At 37.6% G+C, this 13,175-nt stretch overlaps 2 protein-coding genes across 7 annotated transcripts in view; one reads left to right on the top strand and one right to left on the bottom strand.

The window, feature by feature from the left end:
* The first annotated feature begins 2,828 nt into the window (after positions 1 to 2,828).
* Positions 2,829 to 7,667, top strand: LOC102193953 (2-epi-5-epi-valiolone synthase-like). Of its 3 annotated transcripts, XM_005731704.2 has the most exons (6): positions 2,829 to 3,095; positions 4,485 to 5,115; positions 5,918 to 5,968; positions 6,301 to 6,534; positions 6,880 to 7,132; positions 7,248 to 7,667. In XM_005731704.2, the coding sequence occupies exons 1-6, from the start codon at positions 2,968 to 2,970 to the stop codon at positions 7,334 to 7,336; spliced, it is 1,386 nt and encodes a 461-aa protein (XP_005731761.1). In that variant the 5' UTR covers positions 2,829 to 2,967; the 3' UTR covers positions 7,337 to 7,667. The 3 variants fall into 3 exon arrangements, with proteins under 3 accessions (XP_005731761.1, XP_005731762.1, XP_005731763.1); XM_005731705.2 differs by lacking the exon at positions 5,918 to 5,968; XM_005731706.1 differs by lacking the exon at positions 7,248 to 7,667 and having other exon boundaries at positions 6,301 to 6,524; positions 6,880 to 7,043.
* An 889-nt stretch (positions 7,668 to 8,556) lies between these two features.
* The window catches only part of LOC102194619 (microphthalmia-associated transcription factor-like), a 29,079-nt gene continuing 24,460 nt past the window's right edge, over positions 8,557 to 13,175 (bottom strand). For all 4 annotated transcript variants that reach the window (XM_005731710.1, XM_005731707.1, XM_005731708.1 and 1 more), the window contains exon 10: positions 8,557 to 12,799. In XM_005731710.1, coding sequence (XP_005731767.1) covers positions 12,407 to 12,799 — 393 coding nt within the window. In that variant the 3' untranslated portion in view covers positions 8,557 to 12,406. The remainder of the gene's footprint in view (positions 12,800 to 13,175) is intronic.

The raw sequence follows: 13,175 nt of genomic DNA, 5'->3' as shown, positions 1-13,175 counted from the left end.
GTGTGTGTGTGTGTGTGTGTGTGTGTGTGTGTGTGTGTGTGTGTGTGTCTCATTTTTCATTAGGAAAAAATCTAGGCATATAAAAATATCCTTGTTTATTGCATAGGGCCATTTTCAGCAAAAATATCACTCTGTTTTCTTTAGAAACTATTTGACTACTTTTCAACAGTCACCCCCAACCACAATGACTGTGCATGTTTGCGGCAGACTTATGACATGCTAGTTTTGCTGGGCAGACCTTGTAGTCATCTTTGGCTTTGCATGTTTCTCTTGTTTGCACAGTACCATCTAATCCCGCCATGTCACTCACGTTTTTTTTGTTTTTTTTTCTGTCTGGGAGTTAATAGTGCATTCCTTTTTTAAATTTTAGTTGTTTAATAACAGTTGGTAAATGGTTTCTAGTTGCATTACCACTACTATCTTGATTAATTGTGCATTCTTAAACCTTAATATGACTGAATGAATTCAACCTTCCACTGTGTTCAAAGTAATGCGTAAATGTTATTTAGTCCAACCTCTAGACTGCAGTGGTGACTACAACAGAAAAGTGACCAAGATGTTCACACGAAGATGAAGCTGACATGTTAACATGCCGTCAGGTTAATGGTTCATGTCTGAAAGGGGCTGAAGTAAGCACTTCACAATGATAGTCCTACTCTTTATAGCTACTTAATGCTATGCTGGGGCCACACTACCTGATTTTATTTTAGTAGTCATAGTATATAAAAATTTGTAGAGGAATAAAAAAAAAAATGTTGCTTTAAAAATGAAAATGTTCACTGCCAACATGATCTGATATATTTGTATTTAAGGTATAATCAAATGATCAAAGGAACACATAGCGTCTTTATACTTGTTGGTCTTTTTCACCTCTTCCATCAACATTGAAATTTGCTCTAACTGAGCTTGTAAGAGTAGATACTATAGATTTACCATTATTGTAAACCAATGCATCTCTATGAATAATAAATTCCTCATGATATATGTGAATAATGTATGTGTCTTTGATTTGATTTTCTGATTGTTATTTTGGGAAGAATTTATTGTTTCACATGCAAAAATTAAAGCTAGGTGCATTTTTTTTTTTCAAACGCTGACAGCTCAACTTCTCAGCAGTAAGAACACTTTTTTTTAACTGTAGTATTGTGATATGTCAGTTTTAAATATATGCAAGTGCATACTATAAGCAAGTGTTGTTTACAAAAACCAATGTAGTGTTAGAAACACTGGTTGAGGCAAGATAATAAATGTTGCATAAAAGAGCATTTTATGCAAGTCTTGTCTTTCTTTACTTAATAAATGAAGGGGTTAGATAAGTGGCTTTTGTTGACCTTCCGTTGATGTAATACTGTAACTGAACTGATGTTTGGTCCCGTATGCCGTCACAGATTTGTTGCACTGCTTCTTGATTCGAAGTTACTGATGGATCAAGAGTGTTGTCACAAGGTGTGTGTGTGTGTGTGTACATTATGATGTACTCGATGTGCTCAAACTTAGAGGGCCTGCAGATGAAGATACTACAGATTAAACCACTGGTTGAATTAATACCAGCACATACCAGTAATCACCTTTAACAAGAACAGCATGCAACTTTGTTATAGAGCCCCTTGTGCCATTGCTGAAACAGTGCTTTGCATTTTTGTTTTTTTACAAATGCCAACAATAAAGTGAGGACATTAAATGAATGACTGAATAATGTGGCAAAAGGAGTGTTTTGACTCTGCACAGTATATAGAGTGTCCCTAATCACCTACTCAACCCAGCAAAGTTGAGCCAAATTACAGAGTGCAAATGAACTGTTGCTTGTTGAGTCCTACTGAGCAATTGTTCTCTATTATATACTTTTAAATGGCACCTCCCAGGCGCTTTGAATATTGCAAACTGCCTGATAGAATAACTTCGCTAGTAGGTTGTAAAACCTATTAATGGTTTTACAGTTGTATTGTTTGTGCATTAAAAACCTTTCCTCTGTTCTTTATATCCTTTCTCGAAAGGAAACACACCTGTGATGGGCGGTCTTTAAGGAAAGACGTTGGGCAAGTTGGTGAGTGGGATATGTAATCTGGCACCAGTTTGGAGAAAAGTTAGGGTGGCAGAAAAAGGGGTGGATCCAGCTTTTCCCCGTGTTCTGACAAGTTCAGCAGCAGCAGTCTTTTTTTTTTCTGATGATTCATACTTGCCTGACACTAGAGTGATTATGTAGCACTAAAGGAAGAATGGTTGCTGTAATTAAACAGCTTGAAACTGTTGTTAATTATTAAAATTGTAATTGGGGCAATGGTTTGTGGTGAGATATGCAGTAGAAACAACTTTCAAAGGGTGTAATTTCCTACCGTGCAATTTACATACCTTCTTTGAATTTCCTTTGTTATATTTTACTTTTTTTTCTCCAACAGGTTGCTTTGGAGCATTTACGTTTGCCTGTCTCCATTGTCATTTCCGTGAGGTAATTAGGCTATTCTGTAAAAGGTACATGTCTGAGCCACGATTTTCCCATGCACAAATATATCATGCCATCCAGAGGAGGGGGGCAGTTTCAAACAAATGGACTGTAACTGCTGTGGTGCCTGCCAGGATACAGGAGAACTTACAAAGCTGGGTATGTAAATGTAAGAGGCATGCTAAAAAAATCTCTCTTGCCTTGAATTTTTGACTTGCAGACTTGTGGACACAAACATTCTTTAGAGTCATCACATTCATCAAGTTGTTAACTGCTTTCTCACCCCAAAATAGAGTTGGTTAGATTAATAAAATAAGAAAATAGCCCTCAGTTGATCCCATGCTCACCCCACGCAGTCGAGTAACCAAATGCCAACATGAGACTCAGTCCAGCATGCAGGAGTGTAGGGTGGGGGTTTACGCTATGTTGAGTAATGTCCTCCACACTGACGCCCTGTATGCCATTAGCATGAATAAAGACATAGTACGGTAGGCTCAAGACACTTGGCAGCCTGGGACTCTGGGAACATGATTTCAAATAACAACTCCAGTTGTTCACAACAAACTAAGTTTAATCTTGTTCAAGTGAAGGGAACATGGATTCGACAAAGTGACCAGTTCCAGCTGGCAGAGGGAAAGTTATCAGATGCTAAAATGTAAGTATAGAATGGAAAATTATTGATATCTCAGTGACGTGCAATAGGAGCAGGCAAGTTGCCAACCGTAATTGGCAAATACATTTAATCAGGTTGTTTTACAAACTAAAAAACTTTGCTGAAAAATCTCAGATCTTTAAAAACAAATAATGATTTAAAAGATATTCGTGCTCATCGGTCATGCTGTATGTTCACTATTTATACTCTTTGACTATATGCTGATTAGCATTCTCCATGGAGCAGTGAAATGCCTTTCTATTTTAAGCTACAGTCACCCATGTAAAATATGTACAGCAGTGGTGGAAGAAGACCTTTTAAGGCCCTGAAATGATATTTTCTCAACACTACAAGCTCAAAATTTTAAAGAGGTTTTTCTGTTTTCACATGCAATAGTTCTTTGTTTTTCTTTTGCCGTTCAGACTACACTGAAGTAGATGAGTCTCATTTATAACAATGTTATAACACCTCATTACACCAACCAGAATGCAGCACCTTATTAGTCAGAATGAAAGAGTAGCTGGATTGTGTTATCACTTAGAGTTAAAGCTGGTCAAACCAGATTTTAGCGCTAATGACGTAGGTTAAAGAGTAATTATTATAGGCAATAACAAAAGCAGCTCTAGAAAAAGCAGCTTTGATAGTTGTTTATTGAGTTTGTTTTTAAGAGTAAATGTAACAATACTGACTTGTCAAAGTGCTGCATTGACAGTTCTTGTTAACACAGACAAAAACATTTGCAAAACAAAATGTACTTGGAGTTTTTTCATTAAAAAAAAAGCCACATTTACATTGGGTCTTACTCATCAGTGGGTGTATGTTTGAGGTCTAATCTATTTAGGTCTTGCATGCATTTCCTTCATCATAAAACATTTACAAAGCTATTTTCCAAAGACTTTTTAGTCCTGCATTATTTAAATCCACTGGTTTTTGTGGCACAATCTCAATTCTAAAGGAGTTGGGGCACTTTGTAAAATGTAAATATTTTGCAGTTGTAGTTGCACATTGAAATACTTCTTTGTGCATTATTCCCACATGTCACTGGGATAGTACTTCAAGTAATACACTGCTTCGTAGGGCAACTAGAAGTCAAAACCTCTGATTTTTAAATGATTTAAAAATAAATGCATTCATTTGCAGAATGGTGGTTATTATTGTGTTAATATGTAATGTTACACATTTGCTTTTATACAAAATGTAACTTCAGCTTTCAAACAAAATAAGTCAAGTAAATAACAGTATTTACCCACATAAAGTGAGGTAGAAGTGTAAATTTGTATTGAATGGAAGGTATAGGTTAGTATTCTAGCAGGTGTTTTGAATGGAGGCAAGTAAATGTTTTTCCCTTCTTTTTCTTTTTTCTTTTTAACTTTATTGTGAAATTATCTCTAGCTATGAGAACAAGTCAGAACATGGGGTTTCCTGGACAGTGGTCAGCCCTGTTGTGTTCACCTACAGAGTTATTCAGTGCAAAAACATACTGGATCCCACGAATGACACACTGCTCTGGGGTCACTTAGGAGAAGAAGAACTTAAACACACCTTAAGTAACTGCAAACCACCGAAGCGATTTGTTGTCATTGATGAAAATGTCAATAAGCTGTATGGCTCCCAGGTTTCTCAGTACTTTAAAGCCAGAGGGGTCGTTTACAAGATTCTCCCTCTGCCCACCACTGAAGAGAACAAGTGTATGGAGTTAGTGACCAAGATCCTGGAGGAAGTTCATGAGTTTGGTATCGACAGACGCTCCGAGCCAATCGTAGCCATCGGCGGTGGAGTTTGTCTGGATGTGGTGGGCTTGGCGGCATCTCTCTATCGCCGAAGGACCCCGTATATTCGAGTGCCGACCACTCTACTTTCTTATATCGACGCAAGTGTAGGGGCAAAAACAGGAGTCAATTTTGCCGGCGGGAAAAACAAGCTGGGAAGTTATGTCCCACCAGTGGCAGCCTTCTTAGACTGCTCATTCTTCCAAACTCTCCCACCACGTCAGATCTCTAATGGGATGGCAGAGATGTTAAAGGTGCTCGTCGCTGCATGATGGCTGATCAAGAGAATGAGTTTCCTGATGGTCTTGCATGTATCAGCCCATTAACTCCTAAATGTATGTAATTTGCTTGCAGCTCACAGTAGAATGATCTTATTGTTCAAGCCATTGTTGTTGATCTTCTTTGGTGTCAGACTTTTAATATTTTGTGGGCAGGAAGTAATAACTGGCGAGAACAAGATCCATACTATTTGCAAACAAGATAATAGTTGTGTACAACTTCTACAGTATTCCAAAAAGCACTGAAATGTATCAATAAGACAGCTGATACTTCCCTTGCTGCAAGTTTGTTGTCAATATTGGAAATGAAAATGGTGCTTGTTCTTAAGAGATAATGCTAAATTCATTTTTCCCACTGATTTTGTGTTTTGATATTATTCAGAATTTATTTTTTTTGCTCATCAATAATGCATACTACCATTTTCTCATCTGGACACAGAATACACAAAGCTGATTCAAGCGTCATAGTTGGATGTTTTGACATTTGGCTCATTGCAACTAACCCTCTTGTAACCACAATTTAACCACAGAAGTGTTTACTGGATTTACTTACTCACAAAAACCTAGATTTAAGCTGCTACATTTTAAAATATCCCTAATAAGATATACAACTTTAAGTGCCCATGCTACTGAAAGCCAGCTCCTTTTAAACCTGAAAGTCCTCATAGTTTTTAGTGTCTGTCTATCACCGTGTGCTGTGAAGCATGGAAAAAAGAAAAAACTAAAGACACCCCCACCCACAAAAAATGTGCTTTGTTTGTTGTTCCTTCACTCAAAGGAGCTCACACAATGCTGTGCAGACAGATATGGTATGTGCAGCTCCGCAGGGGTAAGATTTCTTCATGCTTATTTTAAAACTGAGTTAAAGGATTAAAAAAAAGAGAAAGAAAATTATGTGAACAGGTTCACACATTCTGATACTTTCAGTGATGTAGAAGATTTCAGCTTACTGTTTAAGAAAGTTTTATCTGGTATTTCTATTAAATACTTTTATATCTATTAAACATGTCTGGAGGGAATCTTTGAAATTCATTTTCCCACAGTACAACAATGCAATGCATGTGATTGTTTATTATTAGATATTCCAGTTTAGAATAGAGTGTGTGTCTTCTCTTTCACTTATTGCCAGCTATTAAGTGTTATTCTACTGATACACTTTAGATGGCTCTGATGAAGCACCGGGGCCTGTTTGAGTTGATGGAGACTGAGGGCAGGAAACTGCTGCATACCAAGCTGCAGGTTTGCAAGACCAGGCCTGAACAGGAAGACAGCGCCACAGCCATCATCCGCATCGCTATAGAAACCATGCTTGAGGAACTGGCTCCTAACTTGTGGGAGGATGATCTGGACAGGCTGGTGGATTTTGGTCACCTCATCAGCCCAGAGTTAGAAATGGTCAAGTAGTATTTTCTATTGTAACAATATTCTATAACAATACTGTAGCAATATTTGAGAGTATGAATTCACTCATTAAAGGGGACCTACTATGTTAATTTCCAGCTCAATATCTTCTACTCTTGGAGTCTTTTATAGTATCTTTGTAAAACTCACAGCTCAAAATAATCCTTATTTAAGGGTTTGCATATAGCAACCCAAGTGATGAAAAAGAAAAGCATAATAGGTTCACTTTAAATGTGAATTACTGTTACAGAGTAAACGTATTTAGATATTATTTTATTAGCAGTTACTTTTTGGAGATTATCTGCACACAATTAAGTGTAACCTCCATGTTTTGCACAGAGAATATTGCCAGCACTGCTTCACGGAGAGGCAGTCAACATCGATATGTCCTTCATGGTATATGTGGCCGTCCAAAAGGGACTTCTCACAGTAGATGAGAAGAATCGTATTATCCAATGCATGCTGAGTCTGGAGCTTCCTGTGTGGCACCAGGACTGCACTCTGGAGCTGGTGCAGAAATCCCTTAAGGAGCGTCTGAAGCACTCTGCTGGCTCTCTGAGGATGCCTCTTCCCACAGGATTGGGAACTGCAGGTAAAATAATATATAGTAACATTTTTCTTTTAATAATCAATTGACATTACAAGTTACACTCTCTCTGTTACATAAAGCATGCTCATTAGCGTGTCTTTTTTTTCTTATTTTGTAGAAATCTTTCATGGTATGATTGGTGATGGAATTCTTTGCCAAGCCCACAAGAAATGGACTGATGAGCTTTCTTCATCAGGAGACAAATGAATTTTACATGACAATATGGACAATATAGACATGATATGGATACACAACTGCTGCTGATTTCTCAATTGCATGTCCACCACATCCCCAAAGGAGGGTTACAGGACTGAGATCTTGTGACTGTGGAGGCCACTGAGTACAGTGAACTCATTGCCATGTTCAAGAAACCAGTTTGAGCTGATTTAAGCTTGGTCACATGGTGTGTTATCTTACTTGAGGCAGACATCAAAAGATCCTAAAGGGATGGACATGGTCAGAAACAATACTTAGGTAGACTGTAGTATTTAAACAATGCTCAGTTGGTACTAAGAGACCCAACGTGTGCCAAAAAAATATCCCCCACATCATTGCACCAGCCTGAACTGTTGATACAAGGAAGGGTGGATCCATGCTTTTATGTTTTGTACACCAAATTGTGACCCTACCACCCGAGTGTCACGGCTAAACACAAGATTAGATCAGGGAATGTTTTTCTATTTTTCTATTATGTAACTTTGGTAAGTCTGTCTGCATTGTAGCTGCAGTTTCCCGTTTTTAGCTGCCAACAGTGGCACCTGGTGTAACAAGCTATATTTGGGTTACTTTTGCCTTCCTATCAGCTCAGAGCAGTCTGGCTATTCTCCTCTGACCTCTGGCATCAAAAAGGCAATTTTACTGCTTTTCACTGGTCATTTTCTCTTTTTCAGACCATTTTCTGTAAACCCCAGACATGGTTGTGTGGGAAAATTCCAGCAGATTATCACTTTCTAAAATACTCAGACCAGGTCTTCTAGCACCAACAACCATGCCATGTTCAAAATCACTTAAATTGCCTCTCTTCCCCATTCTGATGCTCATTTTGAACTCAGCAGGTCGTCTGGTCATTCAACTCAACTTTAGTTAATGGTTTATAACACACCATAATATAATGCAAAAGCTACAAAAAGCAGTTGGCAGAATAAAAAAAAAGAAAATATCAAAAGCAATGCAATAATTTTTGTATATACAGAAGAGGACTTTATCTTATAAAAAATATACATGTGTTTAACTAAACTTACTGTGTTGCATTATCCCTTTTAATTGAAAGTGTAGCATTCTAAATGACTGAATCTTTGTAAATTAGGTAAATGAGTAAAACTGAACACAAACCAAAGATGTTTGTTTATGTGAGTTTATTATATTATAATAAATTATAATAAGTATAATTAGTATCGAGAGCGAAATAAAGGCAAACTCCACCAACATTCAAATAAAACTTTTAATATTTCTCACAAGATAGTTTCCACATTGAGTACCATCGAGTTTGAGCTCACTAATCTGAAACCAGTGGGTACAGTAACTACTGCTACATTCATCTCTTATAAACTGTAACAATAAGAACAGTAGCAACATCAGCAGAGAACTTTGTTTGTATGAACCACAGGAATGACAATTAGAAGACAAGGCCTAAATTGAGCTAACATACCATAGTTTTTCATTAGTGGTTTATCCATAACATGCCATAACAATTTACAGCTCAGAGAGTCATTATGAGAAACGAGTTAAGTGACAGCTTTAAGTAACTGCCACCACATAGTGTAATGTTTATATCTTTTCTTACAGTCACATTTTAGGGTTATTTAATTTATCTGTTCTACGTTTAGCCACAGATCCATGTTACAGGTATGTGGGTGTTGTACTGTTTCGAATCAGTCCCTGGACCTGTGTCACCATAAGAAACAATCTACAGTCCACTGAAGCTTCATCAATGACAAAAAAACCAAACAAACCAACACATTAACTCAAGGTTCACTTCTCAGCTTGTTCAAGAACTTGGATTTCATAGTTAGCATCCTCATTGGATGGCAACACTGTAAGATAGCTGAGCTGCTGTTGAGTAAATCTTGAGTCATATTCTCTACAATGTTCTTTCCACATACAAGACTGAACTCTAACCGTGTACTTATTTGCATTTTACATATAACCTTTGGGTAACGATCCATATATTGCTTAAAACAAAAGAGGTTAAACACCACTAAGAAAGGTGGCTTTGTTTTGCAGGTTGTGTCTTTGTAGAAATGTATTGCCTTCATGTGGCACACAATTTGGCAGTTATTACTGAGACCTACATTCAAAGTTGTCACCTAGAAACCTAAGAAACACTGCCTTCAGTGTAAAATGTCATTTGAAAAAAATAAAATGAAGAGCTAAAAATATGGAGTTCCAAAGTGTTCGGTACTACATAAATATGTATAGTATTTGAATATTAATCATAGGTATATAAATAAGTCAAATATAATAACACTATTAGTCTACAGCATCATTACTGGCTTTGTGAACCTGTAGCACTGCACAACGACACTTTCAGGTAAATGCCTGACTGGGATTAGTGGCCATGTTTTTTTGGTAGCGAAAAAAAACAAACCACTCTAGAAGGTTAGCATGACAGCCATCTTTGATTATTTTCCTTACAGAAATCGTGTGAATATATTCACTGTATATATTACCCTGATCATCCAGGTTCCCCACTATAAGAATCAGTGGCTCAGCAGCTCATTCTTGTTCATATTCAAAGCCTCTACTGCAAAGGTGGCTGGCATTAGCTCTGCTCAAAAGGTCATTGGTGCCTGTTGCAGTAGCAACCTAAGGACCTGGTGGCACTCTTGAAGAAAGGCTCGCCAATTGCACTTATAGAGGTTACTTTGGTAGTTAACAACCAGATCTGTATTAGATCTGTATTTGCAAGCAAAGTATGGTTGGCTGAGCTCAGCCTTAGAGACAGGATGATGAGTATGGATATCTGGAAGGAACTCAGAGATGTTGAGATGAAGCAGTTGGGGTGGATTGGACATCTACTGGGAGCTTCACTTTGGAGGTTTTCTGTGTACACCCATTTGAGAGAAGACCCTTGGGCAGACCAGGGATTATTTATCTTATTAAGCCTTGAAACACCTTGGTGATACCAAGCAGAAATTGGTAAGCTCTGCTGGGGAAAGGACATCAGGTATCGCCTGCTCAGACTGCTGCTACCATGACCCAACTTCAGTGGAGTGGAGTCAACGGTTGAAGAAGTCAGTAGATTTCTAAGTCAATCAACATACTAAGTAATTAATGATAATAATACAGAACACTATTTCAAATATTATGTCAGGGTATAATTATTAATTACTTATATATTTTACTCTGCATTTATAATGACTTATTTCCTAATTTACTTCCTTATTTAATGTTGAACACTTTGGCGTTCCATAATAACAATACTCGTGGTTCCTTTGTTTGAGGGACTTGTAGTGTAGCTCTACGAAGCTCCACACACCAATATAAACATCAACAAAACATTTTTTTTCCTTCTCTTCCATCTTCAGGGTAAAAAAACCAAAACAAGTTTAAGGCACTTAAATGAAAAGATAATTGCCTCGACACCATTTCAGACTCATTCATAAAGAGAAACCCCTTTGAAGACATGATGCTGCTTTACAGGCACAACTTTAACCATTGCATAGTTTGACAAAATGGAGGCTGTGCTGCAACAGGGCTCGTAGTATATGGCAGGTGGTTATTAAAAAGGCATACCTATGGAACATGCTAGAACTGTTCAAAACAAACTGTGGAAATATACAACAACCATCCAAGAATCCACAGCTTTTCACAAGATTCTGTATGCATTTGAAATAGTTAGTTTGTGCTCAGATTTAAAAGAAAGACAGGCAAACAAACCAGGTTTCAATTATCAGAAGTCATTCCAGTGTTTTGACAATGTCACGCATTTCATACAAAATCCCAAAGCAGTCTCCTTATACTCCTTGGCAATATAAATGTTCACATCATGAAAAAAAATGTCCTGAATGTGAAATGTCACTGATGTGGTATATAAAAAAAACCCCACAGAATAATTTAGGAAATCAATGGAAATTTGTAAAAATCTGAGATTAACAGGTCTGCAGTATTACAGTATGGAGTCTGTGCTGGGATACTCTAAGTTTAACCAGTTGTGTCTGTCTGATCACTAAAGATAAAAAAAAAAACCATTACAATAATTGACTAACATCTATTAGATTAAAAAAAAAAAGATTTCTATAATTAAGAAATCTAGAGCTATCAAGTGACAACAGCTTCTTGTCAGACCATTTATAGCCTATTTTTATTCTACTAGTTTTGAGACAAATTTGGGGGTATTTTGGCAGTTTTGGCAATGAGGAATGTACTGGTAACATACTGGGTCTGTAATTGGCACTGGCTAGTTAAAGAGTGTGTGGTGAATGTATAACACCGAATAAAAGACTAAAATTATTCTCGTGTAATGAGTTCATTGTAATTATCTTAAAAGAGAGATTCTAGCTTTTATTTATTCATTTCTTAAATGTGCTTTCATTTATTAATAATGGCTCCATGTAATAAATTAGCTTTAAGGGGAATGTATTCATAACATCTTGTTTACACACGCGTGTGTATTTATATAATCTACAGATGATTTCATATTTGTCAAGCAAGAAATTTCAACTGGAAGACTGACAAAGACTCTAACAGCCAACACGTGCATAGCAATACGACAACGATGTATACACATCTTAATAAGGCATTGGCACATTCAAGTTCAATCTAAGACACACAGAGTGTAAAGCACTATAGTAATAAATAGATCTTTTTCCTTCTATTATTGCTATTGATTTAAAAAGCAGTGCTTATCTCACCACAAAATATCTACATTTCTGACCATGATTTATAATTTCCCTAGATTCTTTGGAATCAATAGAAAAAAAGGATAATCTAGCCTCTATCCAAAGATAAATGCATTTTTTTTTTAAATATAAAAACTTCTATTTTTGTAACTCATTGTCATCAAAGTATTGATTAAAGCAAACACTTAAAAAAAATCATTCCTTGAAATCAGGGTCAAGGGCTTGAAAAGACATAACACGAGAAAACAAACAAACAATTTGGAAAAAGATTCAATACGTGTAAACACAGGTGGGAGAGAGGAGGAGTAAAACAAACAGAGAAAGGACAACAAACAGAAGAAAGCCTTTCCAGCAGCTCAAAGTGTGTTTGCCACTGACTTGTAGCAGTAGGTGGAGGGGCTGAAAATGCAGGTGAGGAGTGTTCCAGTAGGGGGTGCTAACAACCCTCATTCTCATCCATGCTTACACTGCTCTTGCGACTGCTGTCCTTTGAGGTGTCTGGGGAGACGGATGAGAGCAGAGGGTCGCCCCCCCTCACCGGTGATAAGGTGTCTTCCATGAGGATGTCGCTGAGTTTGGAGCCCGACTTACTGTGAACGCCGTAGTGGCCCTCGGAGAAGTTAGAGTGGCCTTCGTTTAGCTCGAGGTTGCTGGGTGTTTCAGGAGTGCAGGCGGGGTGTTGTTGGTGATGGGGATGGAGTGTGTACAGGTCCTGGTGACAGTCCTCCAGAGCAGGTTCTTGCTTGATGGTCCGTACCCCAATTTCAGCAGAGCAGAGCGCTGAAGATGCAATGGCCAGACCGTGAGCCCGCGCCTGCATCTCTAATTCCTGTAAGCCAGAAAGCGACACAAACACGTGCAGGTTAGGCATTAGGTTAGTGAGCACTCCTAATCTTCTAGTTTGAGGTTTGAGGATGAATGTTAAAGTATTGCCTTTTCTTTGCTGAAAAGCAGAGTGGGAGATAGTTAGCAAAGCTGCCAAGTGAAGGTTTTTAAATATCCAACTGACTGTAACAGTCATTTAACATTTAAAACTTGCAGAAGGTTTTCTTTTTCCTCCTCTAATACACCGATGTGCAACTCTAATTAACTACAAAGAGCTCAGTGTTGATCACAGATTCAGGCTCCTCTCATCTTATGATCAATTTGTTACAAGATGACGATCTTAACAACTTTGCAGTATGAATCTGTGCCTTTCCTCGTTT

Source organism: Pundamilia nyererei, unplaced genomic scaffold, assembly GCF_000239375.1.
Source record: "Pundamilia nyererei isolate P.nyererei 1_Seehausen unplaced genomic scaffold, PunNye1.0 scaffold00044, whole genome shotgun sequence".
In the NCBI taxonomy this organism is placed as follows: Eukaryota; Metazoa; Chordata; class Actinopteri; order Cichliformes; family Cichlidae; genus Pundamilia; species Pundamilia nyererei.
This window is presented reverse-complemented; position numbering and strand designations above follow the sequence as displayed.

Coding starts and splice junctions, on each gene's coding strand:
- LOC102193953 (XM_005731704.2), top strand. CDS start 2,968: ATGATTTCAAATAACAACTCCAGTTGTTCACAACAAACTAAGTTTAAT. Junction 6,535..6,879: donor TCAGCCCAGAGTTAGAAATG/GTCAAGTAGTAT, acceptor TGTTTTGCACAG/AGAATATTGCCAGCACTGCT. Junction 7,133..7,247: donor CACAGGATTGGGAACTGCAG/GTAAAATAATAT, acceptor CTTATTTTGTAG/AAATCTTTCATGGTATGATT.